Raw genomic sequence first — 23,697 nt, 5'->3', positions numbered from 1 at the left:
TTCGCGTCGTTTAACACGTTTCCGTTCGCGCAATAAGAAATCAAATTAAATGCGATTAAAATTTTAATGCCATTAAAATTAATAAATTCGACAAAAAAAAAAGCTAAAGTTATTGTTAACGCTAATTGAGAGGGGAAAAAAAAATAAAAGAAAAAACAGTGCGATACCAAGGGCAATCTTAAATCGATTATAATCCTAAGCCGCGGCAATTACGCGAGAATCTAAGTGGATTAATTGATATTCTGGAACGCACGTGCGCGTTGAACCGTCGAATAAACGCTCGAGATAAACACAGCCACGCCGATTTATCATCGCGCTTATTACAATCTTTAGCGCCGCGAACGATCTAGCGTTCGGTGCGCTCAAACGGTGACGAAACGCGAGGGCGTCATCAAAGCGAGAGCTTTTTACTTCGCGACATACGTTCGCCGTTGCGCGAGTCGAGCTTGCCCGGTGCAAGCGAGATGCGTGGACGCATCGCGAAATCGGGATGTCTGCGCGCAAGCCGATTAGGCGTTAACGCAAATCGATTCCGCCCCCCATCCCCCTCTTCCCCTCCCCCGTCCCTAAACCCTCTCGTTTCTTTTCTCTCATCCTCGTCCTTTCGCGAAACGGCAAAACGTCGATCGGGTCTCGTCGAGCTCGTCATATAACTTCCCTTCTTTATCTCTCCTTCGCCGATAAGCACCGGGGATCGGCTCGATCATAGGTACGCCATCGGATTCCTGACGAGATCCTCGAGTCGCCCTCTCGCCTCCGTTTACAATTATGTTTGATACTGCAGCATCGGCGCGGCCAGATTCGGGTGGTGGGCTGTGTTCATTCTCAGAGCCGAAATGCTCTTGTTGTACCACTCGTCCTCCGCGGACATTCCTGAAACGTAAAAGAGAACGGGTATGTTCAAGCGAGGGCCCAGAACTTCGGACCCGGATCGCGTTAGCTTTGAACGAAACCGGGGTCGTTCGCGGTTTAACTTCCGTCCATCCTCGAGACACGCGTCCGGTTAAACAGCCAGGCGTCCGATAATGCCAGCTTTAATTAGCGCAGGACGGACCCGCGACGTTTATCGTGATTCCCTTTTCCCTCGATAAGTTAAAGCCGGACGTCACGCGGACGCGGCGATTCGAGAATTTCTTTTCTATCGCGAAAGAATCCCGGAGTGATTCGATTTAACCGACTTTCCGCGGTGCTTTATCGAGTCTCCGCTAATCGGTCGATTTGCTATCGCATTAAGACGTTAAAGAGAGAGGACTTTAAGTCGTTAAGGAGAGTCGGCGAGATTGCAAGCGCGGAGAGTTCGTACAGCAATCGCTCGCTCGCTCGCGCCTCGTGCGACCCCCGGCGAGGTGAGGCAATTCGCGAATAGTCTTGATTCGATTTAAAAGCGATATTCCATCTCGCGCCGGAAATGGTGTAAGACGGCGCTGGGGCGGAAATGGAGAGAAACGTCTTGGAGGCTGGCGGGGACCAGAGAGCGCGCGCGGTGCTCTCTTGCTCTCCCGCACGGGCGTCGGATTCGCGCCATTTCCGCTCCGGATTTTTGCGGAGTCATTCGATAACGTCGGGTCAGCGCCCGAGGACGGCTCGAAAAGTCGCCGCTGGACAAGAAAACGAGGCCGAAAGAAATTAGTTTACGTCCGTTCCGCGTGATCTCGCGAAAGGATAGGAATTTAGAAAATATCAGATACGAATTGAAAGACGATTAATTAAAAGAGTTTCGACGGCACAGCGCGTTTGATATAACAAAAAAAAGAAAAAAAAAAAAGATTCCAAGTAGCCACGAGATTAGTAGAACGATTATGAAATGCAACGCGTGGCCGCAGTTTCGTCCGTCGCGAAAAAGTGAAATTGTCCGAACGCGAGGGCATCAAGGATATTTGCGGGATTAACGGGATTTGCATAACCCTTGACCCAAATGAGCGCAGCCTCGCTTACGAGCCATTCACCGTCGTACTTATTTCACGCACACCGTGAACGCCTGGCGTTGCATTATTTATGACTCACCCATTGCATCTTGTCGCATGCCGGTGACAGCCGACATATTCGACGCTGAATGCGACATGGAGAACGGTTGGGTCATGCTCGGGTAAGACGTCGTGCCCATCTGAAACATACGTTCGTTACAATTAACAACGTTGGCGAGAGTGGCGAACCTCCGATTTCGCGACTCTCGCACGTGGTTCGCCGCGATTCATTGCGTCGTTCCGCAATTTCATCGTACGGCGATATTAATTGCAAACTGTATAAAGTCTGACGCGCTTAAGGAAAAAAAAATTAATAAATAAAGGGGCGGCCACGCGGTGTTAATGTCACGTGTAATTAATTTCCGCGAGCGTAAAATGAGCGAACGAGCGAAAATGGATTCCGCGCGTGATATATCAATGAGATTACGGAGTTACCTGCGCGGTTTGAGCGGCCGAGCTGGAACAACGAGAGGAAAGTAATGCGGTAATTAACGTGTGTGAAACATAATTATCGGCGAGAAACCACTCTTACGTATCCCCGACTCGTCGGCGGCGGCGAACGCGAAATCGAATGCGACGGGTGGTTTCATTATAAAAATTAACCGTGTAATACGTTCGGAACTGATGGAAATTAATAATGCGCCGCGGTATCTATTTCCCGACTGTAATCAATTTTCCAACGTGTTACGTGATTCTACGATGATATCACGATTATTAAGTACAATTCCCGGCGAAGGTACGAATGAAAGAAATCTCTAAATCGTAAAAAAAGCGCGACGGGGTGATATAATTTTATTGTTACTGCGCTTTTAAACATCCATTTCACAATTATTATTATTAATTATTATAGAGTTATCAATTATGAAATAATCATTAAACGTTGGTTTTCCTTATTTCAAATATATTTAACGCCGCTAATGCATTATCAAATATTCGGACCCGCCGTTAGGAAAACGGAAAAATTTTTAGATTACTGTCTCAGATGTTTATGGGTCAAGACTTGAACCTAAAAAATGACGGATATAAATCTCTTCTTTAATTTTTTTTTTTTTTTTTTTTTCAAAGGGGGGAAACCGAAATACGCTTGCGAATTATCGGCTCAATTAAAGCGGTAGGCATTCGGTAATCCGGCCGACCCAACTAATCAGCCGAAATGCAATTTAGCTATATCGACCGATAGCGATGCGCCGGACGTACGCTCAGGTGCACTCCAATTTAATACCTCGGTTAAAATCATTAACGAGAAACGCATCGAATTCATTCCCGATACGCGGGACCTTCGAAACGACAACCGAATCTACGATTGCGCCGAAATCTTTTAATTTCCGGGCTCCGTGTCTGCGCCGCTTTGGCGCGATCGCTATTCACGAGGACCACCGTCGGCTTATCGCGGCTATCGCGCGTACTCGAGAAAGTAATAACGACACGTAACGGCGCGAAATAATAATAGTAATAATTATAATCACGCGTTAGCGCGAAAGCGGAGCGCGAGGAAATAATATTCACATCTTTAGAGCGGCAATTATAATTGTTTATCTTATTTATTTGCCATTATCGAAGATACGCGTCTTCGCGCTGAGTATATTAGTGAGCGTGCAAAGCGGTGGGTATCGATAATAATGAAATTTCGGAAGCGTCCTGCGCGTCGTAAGGGAGCCTCACCTGGGGATAACGATTTATGCCATTTATGCTGTTGTGAGGATGGGGGTAGGGTTGATAACCTCTGCTAGCACCAGGATAGATATTCCTCATCATGGCACCTTGGCAGGCGGGAATTGGTGTCAGAGCTTTCTGCAGCTGCTTCTCCTGCTTCCGGTATTTCGCTCTTCTATTTTGGAACCAAACCTACGGAGAGAGACGAAATGACGTAAACAAACGATCGCGATGCAATTTAATTAGTATATAATTATTCCGATCACTGCGTGATGCGCAATGTTGTTTGCGCGTTTAATATCGCGGGCGAAGTTCGCGTCAGCTTTGCTTCAATTTCTGGACGAGACTTTAGATAGGTTAATCACTATTTTAATTAATTAAGTATATTAGTTATCTGGAGAAATAGGATTTCACCGTACGCTCGCGCGCGAAGCGCGCGTCAAAAAATTTTTTGTACACAGGGAGATGTTTGTAGGAGCAATTGTTTTAAATTTGAAGCAAAATGGCGACTAAAAATTTAATAAAATAGCGTACAGTATAGACGCGTGAGGTACTCGGGAGCATCGAGTTAATGGTTCTCGTCGATGAAAGAAGGGACACGGCCCTCTTGGGCGAAAAATACCCTCTTTTTTTTTTTTTTTTTTAATTCTTTACTCAAACGGGATCCTAAGTTTACCCTCTCTTCTCGGGCTCGACGGTTTCATCCGGCAACCCAGGGCGGTTTACCTATCGCCATTTTGCATCGGGCAATTTCCATTGTTTCGCGGGATTAGTAAACCCATATTGGGGCTTGCCTGAGCCGCCACCGGCGACTCACCCCGGCATCCACACCGGCGCGCGTTTCCGTACCCTCACTCCCCTTATCTGTTCTCCTCTCTCTCATTCCCTCCACCCGTCTCTTCTGTAACCCTCGACAATCTCCACTCCACTCTCGCGCCCCGCCCTGCCGACCGACCCCTCTTTCCAGCGCACCCCCGCCAGAAAGAGAAAAGCCTGCGGCTTCTCGTCCCGGATCGGGGTTGGGTTGTTTCCACCCTCACCGGTGACGTCACCGGCGCCACCCGATTGGCCGATGCCGCCGCGGTGACGTCACATCGGGCTCGCTCATTGGCCGACACGTTTTATCGACATTTCTACTGTACACCCTCTCTCATCGCAGAAGTGGGTGACACGAACCAGGGTGGCTCGAACGAGTCCGTTCTCTCTCAAACTCTCTCTGTTTCTGTCTCTTTCTCTCATACACGTGCTCTTTCCGTCTCTTTCTCTCTCTGAATCTTTCACCCTCTTCTCGGCTCTATCACTCTTTGTGTGGAAGCATGGCGCTTCCGAAGAGTACCTCGTGAAATATCCGCAACGATATTCTCATATCAAAAACCGGGTACGAGAAGAAAAAAATATCCCGCGTATCTATAAGAAAAAAAAAAAAAAGGAATTTTTATTATGAGAACGCATACAAGCGCATCTTTCGTTCATTATTCCTCGAATTTAACAGCTTCGCTTATTTTTTTATATATTTTAAAACTAATTTTTTATTACTTAATTATTAACTTCGTCTGGAATAGCTCAACATCGCGCTTCTTATTTCGTTGAATATTTTTAATCGTTGAGAACGGACGTCGCAAAAAAAAAAGAAACAATACTTTTGATTGTTTCAAGAAGGTTGTGCATTAATTGGTGAGATCTTTATTTTAACGCCTAACGTAAAAAGAGATTTTATAATCATTTTAGTTACTTATCTCAGTTAATTATAGAGTAATCTTTATGCTAATTTATTAATTAGCGCAACGTCAGACGGCGCAAGATAAAGGTCGTCACCTACGTCAAGATCTATTTCGCGTCACCCACGCCGAAGAGATCGACGCCTACACTAGAAATTAATGGTCCATCAACGATGGGATTATTTCCGTTAATGATCGCATATATTACAAAGCGTTACCATATCTCTTGACGTCACGATCAATCTTTACACGCACGTTAATCTGCAAGTTTCAACACACAAAAAATAATAACACATCTAATATGCTAGCAAAGTACTTTACGCGATTTATATTTTAACACGACGCACCGCTGTGAAACAAAAAAAAATAGGAAAGAAAAAGAAAACTAATTATTCTATTAAATTTATCTAGACGAATAAATGTGTACAAGTATGATATTGAGAGCCGAACAAATTAAGCAAGCAATTTCACGCAGGTACAATTGAATTTTATTTAGATTGTCTTGTCGCTACCGAGCCGAGTGCAGTCGTAAGTCGCGGGATCAGCGGATTGGTTTCGATATTAAATTGTTATCTCGAGAAATATACGCGATTCACAACCTGGTTATTTAAATCGAGGATAAATCTACAAGTTTTCAGTTGCTTCTTTTTTTTTTTTTTTTTAATATAAGAAATTTTTTTTTTAACGAGACGATTTTATACCGCGTTAATATTACCGGTCAGATGTAGCATAGAAGCACGATGCAATAAACAAATACATTTTCGCGCGATAATCTTAGAAGATTGCGACGCGTAAAAGTTTTACAGTGGAAATGCCTACACTCGCGCCGCGCCGGGGTAAATGGAGTCTTATTTAGATTAAGTTCTTGCCGCGAAATTGGCTGGAATCCGGAATTACTTAGCCGAGAGAGACAGAGAGAACCCAATTCGGATATGAAATATTATAGAGAATCGGGACGATTATCGAAACGCGAATGATAATCGGAATATTAATTCTGAAGTTGAATTCAAGATCCACGCCGAAGAGGGATCGCTGGGAGCTCGGTGGCTGTGGATTACAGCGGAATTATAGGCATTACCGAGTTTGATACTTCTTTTTAACGGCGTTACATAAATTTGCAAGTAAAGCGAAAGAAATATTCGCGTCGGTCCGCGGCGGAGCGAAACGCGAAGGGGTGGGACGAAAACGTGCGGGTTTCGAAGGTGGCCGGGAACGTTTGAAGGCTCTTAACAAAGGGCTTGATTAACATTTTCGCATGACGAGCGTGCATCGTTCTAACTCACATGTATGGAAATGGCGGTACGTGCAGGGAAGTCACATAATCAATCTCAATCCGCATTGGAATTCACGCCGCGGGACGATTTGCAATTGCATAAAACACGCTCGGCTTTCGAATAAATCTGGCATTACCCGCGTCCGGCGTGTATCAGCCGAGGCTGCCGGCTCTAAATATGCATGCGCATAGAAAATATAGTATCGATACCGAATAACATATGTGATGGATTTTTAAGAGCCCCGAGTACCTATAATGTTCCACACGAGATAAAAAGATAAAAAAAAAATTACGTAAATACAGCACGGCATAATTTTACCAGGTATTTATGAAAGATCGTTGAATAAATATATTTCTCGTAAACTTGTGAATCGTGCAATTTCTTTTTTTTTTTTTTTTAAATATTAATTCTTGCTAAACTAACGAAGTATCTAATTTTCGTGCCCATTGGGTACACGCGAACAGTTCGATTTGATAGATTATTAATATTTTCGCAGCTTTTCTGAAAATTCGCGGCCAAGAACTGTATTTATTCCCGTACGTAAATTCTCTCCAGGAAGTTTTTTTTCGTATACGTGCTTGCATTTTTGCTATGCATATGCAAACGACATTGTCTACACTTCGTTTGGCCCGATACCGCGCGTTCCCCTAAAATCTAAAGCGAAGCGAATCTTCGCTATCGAAAATATCGTTGCGAATAGTCATATAAATATGTATATACGCGCGTAGCGCTTGAGAATTGACAGAAACTAATAGAGAGCCTGGAATTTTCAATTATTATATGTATCACGCGTGTGTGTCGCGGATAATTGTTCTCGAAATGGACCTATTCTTATTTATTTCAGCCTTTTTAACTTATATATTTGGTATTTTTTTTTTCTTTTTTTTTTTTTACGCTGGTTAAATTAATATCAGAATTTTTCGACTCGATACGTGCTCTCTCTTTCGAAAGTTTCAACGATGCCGTTCACTTTCCCAAACGGCGCGCCCCGTTCGTACCTTACGCATTTACGGGCCGGGTAGAACAGGTTGCACGAAGAGATCCGGTAAAAGGGCGATTCCTTTTATTTGCTTCTTCCCTAGAAGAGCTTTTCGCGAACATACTTGCGCGCGCGAGCGAGCGAGCGAGCGCGCCCGCGTCCCTTAAGGCGCGCACTCTGCAAGAACTGGAAAGCTAAGAGTTCGTAATTCAATAACCGCGCTCTCTTCTCCTCCCGCCGTGTTCGCTCATAGAGAAAGATAGACCGGATAGGGTGAAAGAGGGCGAGGAGGAGCGAGACGGCTGTCCCACGGGGATGCGCGGCTCAAAATGTCTGCTACTTTGAGGACCGCGACCGAGAAAACTATCCTCCCGTATGCCTGAGAGAATACTGCACTCTGATAGCTAACCCACATACTAAACCCAGGAAAATGGATACATTCCCAGTAATGGCTTTTTCGTTGAAAAAGATGAGAGGAGGGTAATGTTTGTGTAATATAAGGTTATACTACTTGCGCATTTACTTCGAAAACTATGAGCCAGTTACCACGCACGACAACGTTTGTGGTTGCGCAATTCGAAATTGACAAAGGGATTAATTTAGACCGCATTTTTTTCCTTTTCTTTCTTTCTTTTTTTTCTTGTGAAATTAAGATGCAAGTCTTGAAAGTTTTAATTAATTAAAAAAAAGAGTTAAAAGCGTGATACCTCAAAGTATTTAATAATTCGTATTGAATCATGGAGCTGCGTCGTAAGTAAAATTGAAGAGTACGGTGTACTCGTAGGCTATTTTTACTACTCCCAGAAAATTCCTTGTTTCCTGTCGAATAGGAAGCCGATTTCTTGTAAAACGACCGGCAGGTAGGCTTCGATCGGAAGTCGAATCGAAGTAAAAAGGTCGAATGAAAACTCGGCTAACTCAATATCGCGGAGCTCGGAGCCTCTCCTTTCTTTTTCCTCGGCGTAATGGGATTTCTTGTGCGGTGATTCGAGAATTATTCTCTTACCATTGGGTGTTACCCGATTTTTTACTATTATTATCGTTACCGTCACAAATACTTTGCGCGATCCCTTCGCGTGAATTACAAACGACGTCCCTCACAATGGAACACATCGTGACAGTTAATAATTTTCCTATTCTCCCGTTAAGCACTTTAATTAAAAAATTTATTAAAATAAATCCGCTAAAGAGAAGAGAGAGAGAGAAAGAGAGAGAGAGAGAGAGAGAGAGAGAGAGAAAAAAAAGGAAACCGGAAGAGTGAGGTTCTATCTGCTTAGGAAAATTTTTTTTTTTTAATTCCAAATAATTAAATGGAGTTATAATTATTTCATTTTCATTTGTAGTTGTTAAGCAATCGTGGAAAACATTCGTTCCGACCGAGTTTTGCTTTACCCTCCCATTAAATTTATTTGCATGCCTGTGTATACGAAGCAGCACATTACATCTTCCTACCAAGTTTCCTGCAAACCTCACTCGAAATGACATAAATGGACGGAAACGATCCCGCGCAAGGTGTACCATGTTTCGCCTGGAAAACGCTCATTCAACGCGCACTAATACGTATTTGCGCGTTTAGAGAAATTGCAAATCGCGAGGCGAATTTGTGTTACCGTTAGGGACCGATCTGCATAGAAACTTAAACGCGAGTTCTCGAAAGGAATATTTATTCTTGTCTAAAAATAATTGCTCGGAATGGCGCGACCGTTTAAAGGCGCATGTCACAATTTCAGAAATAATTTAAATAACACTGCAATTAATTAGTAACTCGAAAAGAACTGTTCACAATTTTTATATCTTCATCCCGTTCACGTTTAGCGCATGATTTACGTTGCACGGATCTCGCGGAAGAAAGTTACGCGTGTCTGGGGTGCGGGATCAATGTATTTTTTTCTTTCTTTTTTTTTTTTTTTCGCGAACACCGCCAATCGAGCGACATCGCTGGATGTAGGAGAGAGAGTCGTCCCTTTAAAAGCTACCGCGCTAGTCACGGCATTCTGTTTCCTCAAAGATAGCGACACGGGCCGTGGAGGCGAGGACGAGAGAGAAATAGACGGCGAACGAGGGTGGCAAAGTTGAGATGAGTTGGGCGCGCAGGGGGTTGGGTGACGCTGTACCGGAGGCTGCCATTATATCTGAGCCGCCATTTTAAATTGAATTTTCTCCACCCTAGATAGATCTGAAACGTCTCAGGCTTGCCGGGCTTGCTATTCCTTCCACTACGAGACGAGAGCGACGACGAGGGCGAAATGGCGCCGGGACGCGGGGAGTAGGAGGGCGGGGGGAGTGGGTGGGAGGGTAGGTGGGAGGGTAGGTGGGCGGGACGCGGGGGGGAGGAAGGATGATTCTGGAAAGAACACACCCGGAAAGAGCGAGGGAGACAAGGGCCCCCCTTTTCTTCCACGGGCGTCCGGTCTTTTTCCCTCGTTGAGAACCCCTGCCGTGCGATAGATACCTTCCTAAACCCTAAACCGGCCCTTCGATTCCTCCAGGGGACGGCGAAATTTTCATTCGCCCTTCGCGTCCGAGTACGAAATGGTATATAGAAGGGACGCGGCCTCTCCGAATTTTGCGCGGATACAGTATCAGGTACTGTGTATTGCGGTTCATCGATATTACCTCGTATCGAAATTGATGTGTCCGAATTGGATTACAATCGAACGCCATTTTGCAATAACCGATCGCTATTTTGGGAGATTTTTAACCCCGCGGTCGCGCAGGGCTAATTAAGACCGAGGAACTAATTTTGCTCTAGCGTTATACCCAGAGTAATCAACCGGTTCGCAATCCATTTTAAGTACCTTTTTCGATATTTAATGCGCCGACATTTATCGACGTAATCATTAACAAAACGCAGTTATTCCTTATGCAATTAAACAAAAATTTATATTAGATATTTATAGCCCGCGGAATAGATGGGCGTTTTAAAAACGAACGATCGTTAATTTATCGAGGAGTAAGAAACTAGCAGAATCGAGGGAGAGGAAACAGATAGAGAGAGAGAAAGAGAATTCACCGCTTGAGGTAAAACTGTCGCTGGTCGAAAGTAGTCGAAACGCGCGCAAATCCGCGATGACGCGAGCGTTAATTACGGCGCGCGCTTTGCAGGTTACAGATAATTGGCCGATTCTAGGGCAGCCGCGCGCCGGAAAACCAGCTACTGGAAATGACATTTAAAACTGCGAAATCCACCCTCCCCTTCTCTCCCTCGCTCTCGTTCTCTTTCTCGCGTTTGAGGTCGAAACGAGCACAGGACCAGCCGACGCGGCTCCTCGCGGGCTGCACGGCCCTCGGCGGCGGACACTTTGTGCATCGGTTATAACCAGCGAGCGACGAGCGCAAACCGCGTTTTACTTGGCATCGCAGTTTAACAGGGTTAAGTCGCGGCGGTTCCCGGGCTTTTAACTCAAACAACACCCCGCTGCATTATATATCAAAAGAGCGCAACGCACCGGCGACTGTTTTAATATGTACCACTCGGAATTCGGGGCCCCGGCGTGTACGCGAAACTGGTCCCCGGCATCGTTCCGCTCTCTCTATCTCTCTCCCTATCTTTCTCTTTCGCCCTTTCGCCTCTTCACTCCACATCCTGTCCATTCCACCACCTTCCCGACGACCCCTTTCTACCTCATTACCAAATCCTCCACCCTTAATGTCATCACAAACCGCACTACTGTCGTAGCATTCGCGTTTTCCATGTCGAAGAAATTAAAAATTTGAACGGCATAATTCCTCGTAATGCGCGACGATTTTCTCTTCGTGTAAAAATGTATATACCGTATTAATAATGTATCTCCCGCTTCGATCGAAATCGGGAACGCTGCCCAAATTATATTCACTCAGTTTAGATTCTTCGGCGTACGTCGGGGGAGTGTGTTGAAAAACCTCACCGTCCCTTCTGATCGATTCCGCGACCCTCAAAGAATATAGGGTGTCTTGGACCGACATTTGCGCTCGTAATTTTATTTCGTCGCCCCACATGCGTCTTTGATTCAATTACGCAGTGAGTCACAGTCAAAAAGATAGGCGGGAGATAAGTAGTGTGTCTAAATTTTTTTTTTGTCCGCGACAAAACTTTGGCGAGTGTGTCGCAGCGAAGTTTAAAAATCCACCTTCGACACGAATGTTACATGATAACTGTGACATTCAATTATTTAATATTTTAATCGTAATGTATCAAAATCTACCGTGGTTCGCTTATTAATTTAATCTATTTTGAGTATCGAAAACCAACGATATTTAGATTCTTCCTTCCCTCCCCCTTTTCGAAAAATACGAGAGCGGTATCGTTCATCGAGTTGAACGGCATAAAAATGATTTTTCGGAAACTACGAACGAAAGAGAAAACGGTTTGTTTTTTTTTTTTTTTTTCTCACGGCGGCGAGAAGCGACGCACTCACCTGAATTCTGGCCTCGTTCAATTTGGTAGTCCTCGCCAATTCCTCCCTGCAGTATATGTCCGGGTAATGGGATTTTGCAAACGCCGATTCCAATTCTGCCAGCTGCTCCTGCGAAACAATTGGAAAACCGTGGTAAAGGCCGATTTGAGCTATCCGACAGGAAATTTGTACGCGGTACGAAAGATTGGAGGTAATCAAAACGCCGTTATCGACCAAAGAGCCCGGCGTTTACTAAAGAGACGCACGGCGTTTCTAAAATGTTTCCGAAACGCGTACCGTTAGGGCGAAAGATGTAGGCGAAGTCGATGCGTCGTAAGAATAGTAAGAGAACTTTTGCAAATTTTTTTACCAACCTGAGTGAAGGTGGTCCTGTGCCGCCGTCGGGCGGGTGTTGGACAACTAGCTGTGGTAGGTGTGTGGCCAATGTGAGGACTGGAGGCGCAGGGATCGGGCTTCAACTTCTTGAAAGCGCCTTCGGCTCCTGCGAAAGTAGAAAAGCGACTTTTAAAATTTTTCACGAAATTGACGAATAAGTTGAGACCATCCGCATGTCGTTCGTTGGGTTATAATTATTTCCTTAAAAAAAAAAAAAAAAAAAAAAAAAAGAAATAGAAAAATTAAATTAAATTAAAAAATTGCATCAGCCATTACTTTACGTTAAACTGCGATAATGTCTATGTCAATGACGTCAGATAAATTTCAACTTCATTAACACTGAATTGCACAATTACATTTCGAGTGTATAATTATTTTGCGCATTTCACAAATTAGATTATCCGTCGATTGCGCTTGAAATTATTTTGATGGCGTATTAGTGGCGAGTCAAATAATATATTGAGTTGCAAAATTGCACGTCGATTAGATACCGCAATAACGGCGCGTTAAGTTGCAAGTAATTTCGTTTGGCTTGCAAAAATAATCGTCCCGATAATTCACCTTGCGTAGCTTCACAGTCTGCTGTCTTCTTCTTTAAAGCAGCCGCGATTTGTGTCCTTATAAAAATAAGAACTTTCGTAGATCCGCGAATTCGTAAACAAATCGCGACGTAACTTCACGATCGTCGGTTCGCGTCCACGAGAGACGGAAAATGCGGTAAGCGCAGTGGTACCAGAACGAAAGAGAGAGAACTTTTTTTTTTGCTCCCCCTCCTCTCCCTTCCCCCCCGGGTGAAACAAAGTTACCTGACATTTTCCCAGGCCTCAACGTAATAAACAAACTCCGTTAACGACGTCCGCGCGTAAACGCTTTTCACGCGTGGAAAAGGAGGCTGCGGATCCTCTCGTCGCGGATCTCTCGTGCGTATTGTCCGCCGATAAAGGCGACGAAGGAGCCAAGAACGGCGTCGAAACGGCCGAAACTCGATTTCCCGTATCGCCTTTCATTGCCAGCAAAATTCGATATTCGACGGAAGGCGCGATCCGCCGAACTTTCGACCTCCGACACGAGAACTCCGTGGCCGCCGCCGCCGCCGTCGTCGTCGTCGTCTTCGCCCGCGCGGCACGGCACGGCGTCGCGACGCCGGCTTTATGAACGAACGTAGATACCTACCAGGTCGCACCGACCCGGGGTAAGCGTGGCGAGCGAAGTCCCTCGCACTATGCTAACTTGGTTAGGGCGTTAATGACCTAATCATGTTACATGCTGATTCAATGTTCAAGGATGAATGCTGTCCACTTTACATACCTTGCCCGGTTACCCGATGAACGAGGAAACTCGGTCAAGTTCAGCGAAGAAGGCGAAGGGCCCCGTGCGACCCGCTTCTTCGATTACCCCTTTCCCCCGCGTTTATTACATGTGCGTACGTAGTTTTTTTTTTTTTTTTTTTTAATTTATATTCTTTCACTTCTTTTCTTTTGTTGAGTTTTTCTTCTTGAGATTCCCCTAAACGTTTAACTATCGAGAGCTTGAAGTATAATAAAAATGTAAAGGTACACCGACAAAAAGATAATGAGATAGTTATTTAAGACGGTCTTTTTCGGATTTATTCGATACGAATATGTACGAACGTGGAGAAGAGTAGGAATTGAAAAAGTAACAGTCCGAGAAGTACTCCGCGGAGTATTCGATGATACATAACACGTAATTAAATTCTGAAAGTTGTGATAACGGGAATTGGAATTACTTTGTTCCATTAAAATTATATCCCGTTATAACGCAATTAAAAGCTCATCCTAATTTTTTCGCGCGGGTACAGACTGAAACGTGATTTTCATAAATGATACGAAATAAAATTAATGTCTCATAAAAGGTATTGGCAAAAAAGTGTTTTTCGCGATCTTTATGATGTCGAAATTAATTTTTCTCATTAATTCATATGTGATAATGAGGTGTCCATTATTAAGGCACCGTGTATTTCTCTCTTTTTATTCTTTCACACATTTCACAAAATGTAATATTATAATGTGCAACATATTAAAAAAAAAAAAAAGTATTAAGTCTCGCGTTATCAAAATTCTTTAATTAATATTGACCCGGTCTTATAGAATATATTGATTTTGTATATTTAGTTAAAAAAAAAAAAAAAAATCGAATAGTTTATTATTGGACCGTAAATCTAAATTTGCGAAATATATTTGCGCATTGCCGTTTCCATATATCCGGGATGTGAATCCGCTTTTATGCAATTACGGAGTTTTCGCGATTGCAGAAAATAACCAATTTACGGTCGTCAGTTTTACATCTTTGACATAAAATCTGGTCAAAAATTTTATTCTTGCAAACTACATCTGTTAAAACGAGTACGCTATGAAAATAGAATAAAAATAAGATGCTATTAAAAGAACAATAGATATTATAACGATCGCAAGATTGCTGTAAAAAAAAAAAAAAAAGAAAATTATAACCTTAATAATTATATTCAAACGTTATTACATGAATATTAAAGAAAACAATTAGAAACATGATATAAATCGATTTTCTATAAACGTCACAAATATAAAATATTTTTAATTTATCTTTTGTTGGAATCGAGATGAAAAGAAACTCGAGTTTTTATGAAACCCAATAAACCGGAGAAAATCTTTCGATCTTTGTAATTATCAAAAATATATATTCCGTTCTATTTTCAAGTAATTAAAGATGGGCATTTAAAAACTATAACGCACCTTCGTTACTCGCGACGGTAACAAGCTCACGGATCGAGGGAGGGCAAAATAAAGAGACAATAAAATATCAGCGAAACGGCACGGTGGCCGGCCAGCCGTTCACAGCCGAGTTAACCCTTTGTTAAGGGCGAAGTTACAAGCTGTTCGCCAATCTCGACGAGCGGCACTCGAGAAAGGCACGTCGGGAAAGAAAAATGCGAGGGTGCATTGTAGACAGCGCGATGAACATCTGCCCGCGCGGATTCGTAGACGGCGTAGGGGCTGGAGGTAATTAGCGGTGATTTTAACGCGGTGGGATCTGACACGCGCGACGAACGATACGTTTTACAGGATTACTGGTAATGCGAGCCGCGGTAGCCTCTGACCTACAGCTGCTGTCCGTCGGCATCTGCTGTCACATTAGGACGTATTATCGGGCAAAAGTGATAGGCGCGTTCCCCGAATTTATTCAATATACACCGCGTACCACGAGTTTTATTCATCGTAACGTTGCACCCGTGCGTGCAGATATATTGCGTTAATCTGTCCCTTTTTAATTTAAATAATAACTTCGTAAAGATTTTCACCGGCGATATTACGAGCATTCTACCGTACATATATGATTGAATTTTAAAATATTAACGCGTGGCTTAATTCGTGCAGAAAAAAAAGAAAATTTATAGCGAATTATTTAACGTTAGTTGGAGCAAGAATTTTTTCCGTGAAAAGTTCTTCCAGCTTCCTCTTCGAGAAGTAAGACAGATAAATAAAGGAACTATTTAATTTTGAGTACTTAAAAAAGAGTTTAATTGTAAATTTAGTTATCAAGACGTATCAAACTTTGAAAGTAATAAAATTAATGTAAATAGTAAACTTTCACTGATCATTCCGCTAAGAATTTTTATTAGTTTAAAACAAAAAAAGGAAGAAGGTAAAAATTTAATTTGTTTTCTCGCGACTGTCAAAAATTATGAATCGTGTTATCAGCAACGTGAAAAATGTAATGGGCAAAACAAATTAATTTTTCTGCGAGTTACTGTCGCAGTTGCGGGCCAATGATGTTACGGGTCACTCGACAGGAAGCGAACGCCTCTGTTTTAAGAAGGACACGGGAAACGCGCGCCAGAAGACCGCCGCTCGAGTACTTTTAATACCCGGGAGAACGCGCAAGGGGGTTAACGACATTAATTTTTCCCTCCGCTGCCGTCCCGTTCTCGTTTTATTCCGCTACCTCTTTTTCCTCTCGTCGCGAAGCGGCTGTCGGATTTTCATTTGCATGAGAATCCCGCGGTAGTCTCATTTCGTTTCCGGAAACCCTGACCTTGAAGGGTGCGGCGAAGCGTAGGATATCGCCGTTTGCGGATCGGGATACCGCCGCGCGAAATTCATTTTCGGATATAATGAGGTTGAAAAAAACCCTGATAACCGCCGTTGCGACCGACCTGTTGAACTCCATATTCATCGAACGCCCACGTCTTTTGCGCGAAAAATAAAAGTACACATTTAAAAACTTGTTACAAGAAAACGTGCTTCAATTAAGAATAATTATAATCGACATAATTTAATTAATAATTTAGATAATTGATACAACAGTTTTATGGGAAAGCACTTAAGTCTTCTTGTTCAAAGTTTTATGACCCTACTTCGGATTTATTTACTGAAAAATTTGTAAGAGGATGACGGCAATTTTAATTAACATTGAAAGTAACTTGTAATTGCGATACAGGAGCGCGGCGTGTGTTTCGCGGTAATTCTGCTTTTCACGTAACAAGTGGTAGGATTATCTCGGTGAACGTCAACGCTCGGACTGTATCGCGAGGCGCGTTATATGAAATATGAATGTCACGACTCGTTTATCGGCAGAAGTGAGAGGAAATTGGAGACGAGCCCCTTTTCATTCGATCCCGATTCCACGTCTATCGAATCGTCGAGACCAAGTGCGAGACTCGTCACGCGTTCAGGCTTACGTCCGACGTTTCGGGCCCACCCCATTAGCGGCACCCTTGGTGCTAAGCTCCCTTAAGCCCCACTAGCACATAATAATAGTCCATAGAACAGGTACTACCATATGTCTGGTCCACCCCGATCCATTGTCGACACTTCAGACTGGTCGTGTTGCACCGCGAGCGCGTGCTCGAGGCTCAACAAGCGGAAAATACGTCTATCTCGAGATGACACGATGTCCATTTCTTTCCTAATAGCGCAAAAACGCGACACCTCCGAAATTACAGACGCGCATCGAATTACGTGACTCGAGATTAATTTTATCGCTCTCTTTTATTAAACACTATCCACTTGTTTATCGAAATTATTTATTCCTTTTTATAATAAAATGTTGGAAAATTATTAAAATGTTCGGTATAGTTCTGAAGTCGACAATGAAAAGAATTGCGATTAAAAATTAACATTTATGCTTCGAATTAAGTACGTTTAAACAATCACAAACTTATCGCTTGCCAATTTATTTCCGTGCGCGAAGTCAGCAAAGCAGGAGACAAAACTAGCGAAATTTTCGACGAAATAACGCGCGATACTCACCGACGGTGGTGGTAGCCCCGACGCTGCTTCTACCGGGCGTCGCGGCGGGCGTCGGCGGGCTCGCCTCGAGACCCTGGTGCACCCCGTACAGGCCGAAGTCCTGCTCATTCGAGCTGGCGCTACTGCACTTCCTCTTCTCCTGATTGTGGTTCAGGTGGAAGCTGTCGTTCTCGACCAGGCCGACGCCGAGGAGACCAAGGTTCGGCCTGAGCTCGTCCATCAGCTTGTTCTGGCCGCAATTGGCAGCCGCCGCCGCGGAGAAGTTGAGCTGACGGCTGAAGATCGCCGGGAATATGTTGAACTGTTGGTGGTCGAGGCTGAGAGCGGTCGTCGGCAGAGACGAACCGCCGCCGCCACCGCCGCCGCCGCCGCCGCCGCCGACGGAGGTACCACCGACGGAACCGACGCCGCCCGCACCGGGACCCCCGGTACCTCCGGACAGATCGTTAGCCAGGGTGAAGCCGGGGTGACCTGGTCGAGGTAGCGCGTAGCTGAAAGCACCTGAGCGAGCACTCGGCTACCTACGAAGACATCTTCCGACGCGAGTCTGCGATGAGGGCGCGCCGCGTCCGCCCTGCGGGTACGCACCGTCTTATTCTCCCCCGAGCGCCGAGTAAATATCGAGAAACCCTCGGCGGTTATCCTGGAAACTCGTTATTCCCTGCGTCGACGGTGATTTTAACGAAGGGCTGGGTCGCGAGCTGCGAAAGATTTTTTCGTCGTTCACCCTTGGCGTTTTCTCAATTAGCTCACCCTTGGTATTAATTAATTAGAACGACTCGTTAGAGAGGCGGCTATATTTTGTTTGGATGATTACGCTTTTATAAGTAGTCCAGTGGAACGACTGTGGATACGTTTCTCTTCTTGAGCATTCTTCTCGAAACACTTTTGAGAAACTGCACCGCCTCTGGTATCACTACTATCGCAGATAGTTCTTATTTTTGGCGATACTCGTTATGATAAATTAGATTTTAATACTGAAAAATATTGCTTGTCGATTTAACGTTAAATTAGTCCGAGCTTCAGTTCCTGAGCTTTTTAATTTTCAAAGATATGTTTCGAAGATTTATTGAATATTAAAGAAACTTCGGCAATCTTCGTAAAAATCTACAGGCAACAATAGATTCGTACAGCAGTTATTTTTATTTGCTAGTAACAATTTAGTCCAGGTCCAACTGGCGGTCCATTTTGCATTCAACAAAATGGGCATTGACGTTAAAAAATTATTTAGTAATAAGAGAGAATTAATTATGATATATTTTAGCTATGTTTTTTTTTTTTTTTTTCTTCTTTCTTTTAATAATAGCAGTTCTGACGCACTCTCGATAAAAACAGATACGCGTTTCTTGTATCTTCACTTGAGAACACAATTCTTCTTCTCGTACCTCTGGAAGATGGTTACGTCGGTCTCTTCAAGAACTCTTCAGTTAAGAAATCCAATTTGAAGACACACGTGTAAAATCGTAGACATGCACTTCTCCCTTCGATTATTTTTTTTTTTTTCTCGCCGATCGTCCGTTATTTCAAAGTCTTTTCGATCTTGTTTCTTGATCGTGACACGACGAGTAATCGGAACAGATACACGGTACCAGTTGCTGAACCGACGAGTACACGGGAGGAATACACGAGTCGCGGCAGATGATCGACGCGAATCTGGAATTCGGCCGCGATTCAAATCTGATTATCCCGTCGATCCAATTAGAAGGGTGCGCGGACCCCCGCGTGGGAGGGGGCAGGGTTCGTTTCGCGTCAAACGCGCGATCAGCTGGCCTTGAAAATTCAAATATCGAAGTAATTGGCGAGAAAGGGCTCGGTACGAGGAAATGGCGCGCACCGCGGAACAACAACGACGACGACGAGGACGATGACGAGGACGATGACGACGCCAACGCCAATGGCGAGGACGACGAAGACGACGTGTACGACGCACCCTTCCGTCCTTTCTTCCTTCCTTCCTTCCTTCCTTCTTTTCTTCCTTCCTTCTTGCGAAGGACAACGCGGTGGGAAAACCCGGAGACGACAAGAGCGGAGAGCGAGTCAGAGGGGGCGACTGCTCGCCGTGAGTTCTTGTGGGATTCTGTCCGCGAAATGCAGTTATCCCGGTGACTCCGCGCGGGGGTGAGTGAGCAGAGTACGCGTACGAGGGGGTTGCCTGCCTGCCTCTCAGCCGTCGTCGTCGCTTGTGGTAGGGGTTTGTTGCTCGTAACCGGTCGCTATCACCCGCGCCTCCATCCCTCGTTCTGTCCCCGCGCGCCGCCGCCGTCGCCGCCGCTACCCCCGGCGACGCGAGGGTGCGAAGAGCTTGGCGGACGTGCTGGATTGGCCCGGCAAAGGGTACGTCGCCCGGGCGACGGCCAATCGCGGGGGTTGTCGGGATGCCCGCGGCAACCCCACCGTCGCCGCCAACATGGCGCGCGTACCAATAAAAATTCCTCCAGAAAATAGCCTGCGAGCGATTTTCTTTCCGGGGCTACCAGCGTGTAGCGCTTTTCCGACCACGCACACGCTTCATCCCAGTCACCAATACGCGCGCTAGAAGGGATATGGCGTAGGAGATCCTGCGAGCCATCCCCTGTCCTCGTCATCGTCGTCCTTCCCACCCTCGCACTTTAGTTTGTCTCTCTCGTCTCCATCACCATCTTTGCCGCCGTCTCTATTTCTCTTTTCTCTCCTCTCTCACTATCGCGCGCTGCTCCGCGTTCTCGTCCTTTCTCCCTTGTCCTCCTCTCTTCGCGGTGTCCCTCTGCCTCCGCGCGCGCGCTCGCGGCCGCCCGCGTGCACGTTGCTCTCGTCTTCGTTTTTATTATCTCGCGGCAGATAGCTTTTTTAATTCTTTTCCTCCCCCTTTTTCGGGGATTTGATTGTAATGTACACCCACCCGCCTGTGACCCACCTGCGTGCCGCACGTATATAGCCGCACCGCGCGCGCTGTTGGCGCATCGTTTGCGCCGTGAGATGCATTCGGCGCTAAATGTCTTTGTGTACCTCGCGCCCCGGCTTTTTCGAAGGATTTGTAATTTGGAGACTCGGGCTCCGCTCTCTCTATCTTCCGTTTTCCAACCCTTTCACACCGCTGCACGTTCCGCCCTTTTTTTTTCTTTTTTTTTCTTTTTTTTTTTTCTACGTCGAGTCGTGGTAGATTGCGTTTCTTGATTTCCTTCCTTTTTCGAGATTTTGTCGAGATCGCCCAAGCCTGCCCGTGGTTTTGGTAGTTCTGGCTTGGCAAACCCCCGCGGGCTCGCTAATCCCATTAAAAAAAAATCTTTCTGGATTCCATCGATAACCAATTTTTATTTATTGGAAAGGAGCTCGATTGTTTCAATTATTTTGTGTGTTCCCGGACGTCAGACTTTAGACGATAGGCGGTTTCGTATTTTCCCTAAAATTGACAATCCTCGCGTCTCTCGCGCGCAAACGACGAAGTTTAATTTAATATCATCCAACGTTCAACATTAATAGGAAACTGGCCATTAGTAGAAGAATATCTGTGAAATTCCTAAGGGCGGCAATTATGCCGAGCAGCATGGATCATCTATTCTAGTTGTGCGTTCGCCACGTTCTCATTCCCGGCGTCCCTTCGCGATTTGCATCGTCATAGCTGTCGGCATTTCCATTTTCATTTCTGGCTTTCTTTGCCAGAGCCGGAGCTACCTTCACTTTGTCTCACGGTGGATATCATTTTTAAGTCTCCCACCGTCTCTCGCGCGCGCCTTTGTACGTTTCTGCTTTCCTCTACTCTCGTTTGTTTTATTTTTTTTTATTCTGTTTTTTCTTTTCTCTTTTCCCGAGTGTTTTTTCTTTGTTTTTTCTTTTTTTTTTTCTCTCTACCCTCTCTTGCTTTTCTTCGCGGCGCGCATTTTCTTTTCTCACGAGCGTCGCGGAATATGCGCCCTCGAAAGAGTCGTCGCCTTCTCGCTCTTCGATTTTCTGCGGATCCTTCGTCCTCACAACCTCCTCGAAGCATCCCTTGACGCGCACAGGACGGGACCCGCGAGAGAACGAAGGGATTTCCTCGACCGCGCTGAGGGAAATCGATGAGCTTCGCATCGCGAGATCGAACGGAGAACGACGAAAGGGAGCACGACGACGAAGAAATGTAAAGTTTCGAGAGCTCATTCGGAGCGTCGGCGTCTCAGAAGTTGCGCGGCGCGCTTTCAAAGGCTTGGATGCCGTTTTCATTGAACTGGCAAAAGTCAATTTGCTGGCTTCCCGGAAACTGGGCCACCGACATTGCTACGGCTCGGCCAAAACAAGATAAACAACCAATCCGCGATTTAAAAAAAAAGAAAAAAAAAACGGACCAAATTCTTAAAAAAAATATTTATCCGGAATAGTAGCAATTATAAAAGTATTTTTGACTTTCTTCTTTCACAGTTATGTTTAATCGTAATAAACTGATTAAATAAAACAGTTACGAAAGCGAAAAAAAATTTTGACATAGATATAAAACCGTTGAAATTGCGTTGTGTTCAATTTGCATCTCCGTTGCGGATAAACGTAGGAAATATTTTTCTCTGTTAAGAGTGCATTAAAATAAAAAAAAGTTTTTTTTTTATTTACGCGATAATTTTCGCAATTACGTGTATCCGATTTGACTAAACGACGCCTTGTGTCTTAAGACTTATATCCAGTTTCTTCATACCTTTCGATAATTATCTTTCAGATAAAACATCCATGCATCTTTGTCTAATTCTAAGTATAAATAAAAATCGGCATGTATTTTATCTGGAAGATAAACTGATCTACGAGTGAAGAAACCGGCTCTTAGGCACCCTTGTTAAAGATACATTCAACGTGAAGCGGGACGGAAACATGCGGTGCCGGAAAAGTCGCCACGCTCGGATCAAAGCCAGTAATTTTTCGATGCGTGGATCTAAGGGTAGTTAGACAAGGGGTACCATATCGGCAGGGCGTGGTCGAAATCTGTCACAGTAGCCGCGAATAAACTGCGCCTAGTAAGGAACGATATCGAACTTCAAAATAGAGGGAACATTTTATTCTTCTTCGATTATTTATTCAGCAATTATCGATAGTATTTAGCGACAGTTTGCGATCGCCTAGAATCAGATATCGTGCGTGGCGCAAAACTCCTTGCGAATTCTAAAAAAGAACGGAAGGGACGAATAAAACGCGCCGCTAAAAATAAAAAATAAAAATATATATATGCAAAAAATGCTGCAAATTTATTATAATAAATTTTACATTCGTCACGCTTTCATACATTATTGTATTTCACGTCTGTGATTACAGTTTTTCATAAGCCGACGTGGCGTAACGTTTTTCTAAAAAAAAATGTCCCGAACAAAAGTTATTATCTACACTTTTGTAATTATACATAGATTTATCTACGTGCGCACATGTGCAGCATTTGACATTAGTGGGCGGTTTCCCCATATGGGTAGAGCCCACGATTGCCGCTCGTATCCGATTTCAAACAATGATCAGGAATATTCTTACTAAAAACGTTTTATCAAACGTAATCGAATGTATCTGCATTATTTTCTTTTTTTTCTATTTTTTCTAATGCTCTTCTTTCTTATTTTAAACTACATCCGCTCGCATTGCGTGACTTAAAAATTTATTAATAATCTATGCTCGTATCTGGAGCCGACGTCCTTCATTTTTAATTCTACTTGTAAGTCATCGGGGTGCCGCCAACTACCCTTACAAAGTATCGCATGCATATGGTCCGTGCGATGAGGCTGGCGCTCCATAAAATCTAATCTCGATCATCTACCCTTTGCGAATTAGATCGATCAGACAGCGGTCGTGTACAAACAGTGGTTTGACGTTACATAGAAATCCACGTGGAATTCGTAGTCGGCGCCGAAGCGGCCATTCGCGTGCAACGAGATGCACGCTTGCATTATGAAGGGATGAAATTATCGAGTACTTTGCCTTCGTCCATCTTTCTTCTCTCATCTCACGCACGTTACGGCAATTAATCATTACGCTCCGTTATAATATACGATGCACAAATACAAAATGCAGTGACTTAAAAAAAAAAATTCTCTCTTTTTTTTTTTAAGACAGAAAACTAAAGTATTTTTATTTTTATTTATTAATTTTTTTAATTTTAATTTTATTTTTT

The 23,697-nt window shown here is 44.3% G+C and overlaps 2 protein-coding genes across 2 annotated transcripts in view; one reads left to right on the top strand and one right to left on the bottom strand.

Annotated features, from left to right (window-relative positions):
- Nucleotides 1-23,697, top strand: part of LOC139102996 (multiple coagulation factor deficiency protein 2 homolog) — a 43,876-nt gene that overhangs the window by 3,896 nt on the left and 16,283 nt on the right. The window lies entirely within an intron of this gene.
- LOC139102465 (homeobox protein unc-42) lies at nt 598-18,122 on the bottom strand. Its single transcript, XM_070656364.1, has 6 exons — nt 17,607-18,122; nt 12,339-12,466; nt 11,986-12,093; nt 3,627-3,809; nt 2,005-2,104; nt 598-873 (listed from the first exon to the last, which is right to left on the bottom strand). Exons 1-6 carry the CDS (start codon nt 17,824-17,826, stop codon nt 767-769), a joined length of 846 nt encoding a protein of 281 aa, XP_070512465.1. The 5' UTR covers nt 17,827-18,122; the 3' UTR covers nt 598-766.

Source organism: Cardiocondyla obscurior, linkage group LG05 (genome assembly GCF_019399895.1).
Source record: "Cardiocondyla obscurior isolate alpha-2009 linkage group LG05, Cobs3.1, whole genome shotgun sequence".
NCBI classification, from domain to species: domain Eukaryota; kingdom Metazoa; phylum Arthropoda; class Insecta; order Hymenoptera; family Formicidae; genus Cardiocondyla; species Cardiocondyla obscurior.
This window is presented reverse-complemented; position numbering and strand designations above follow the sequence as displayed.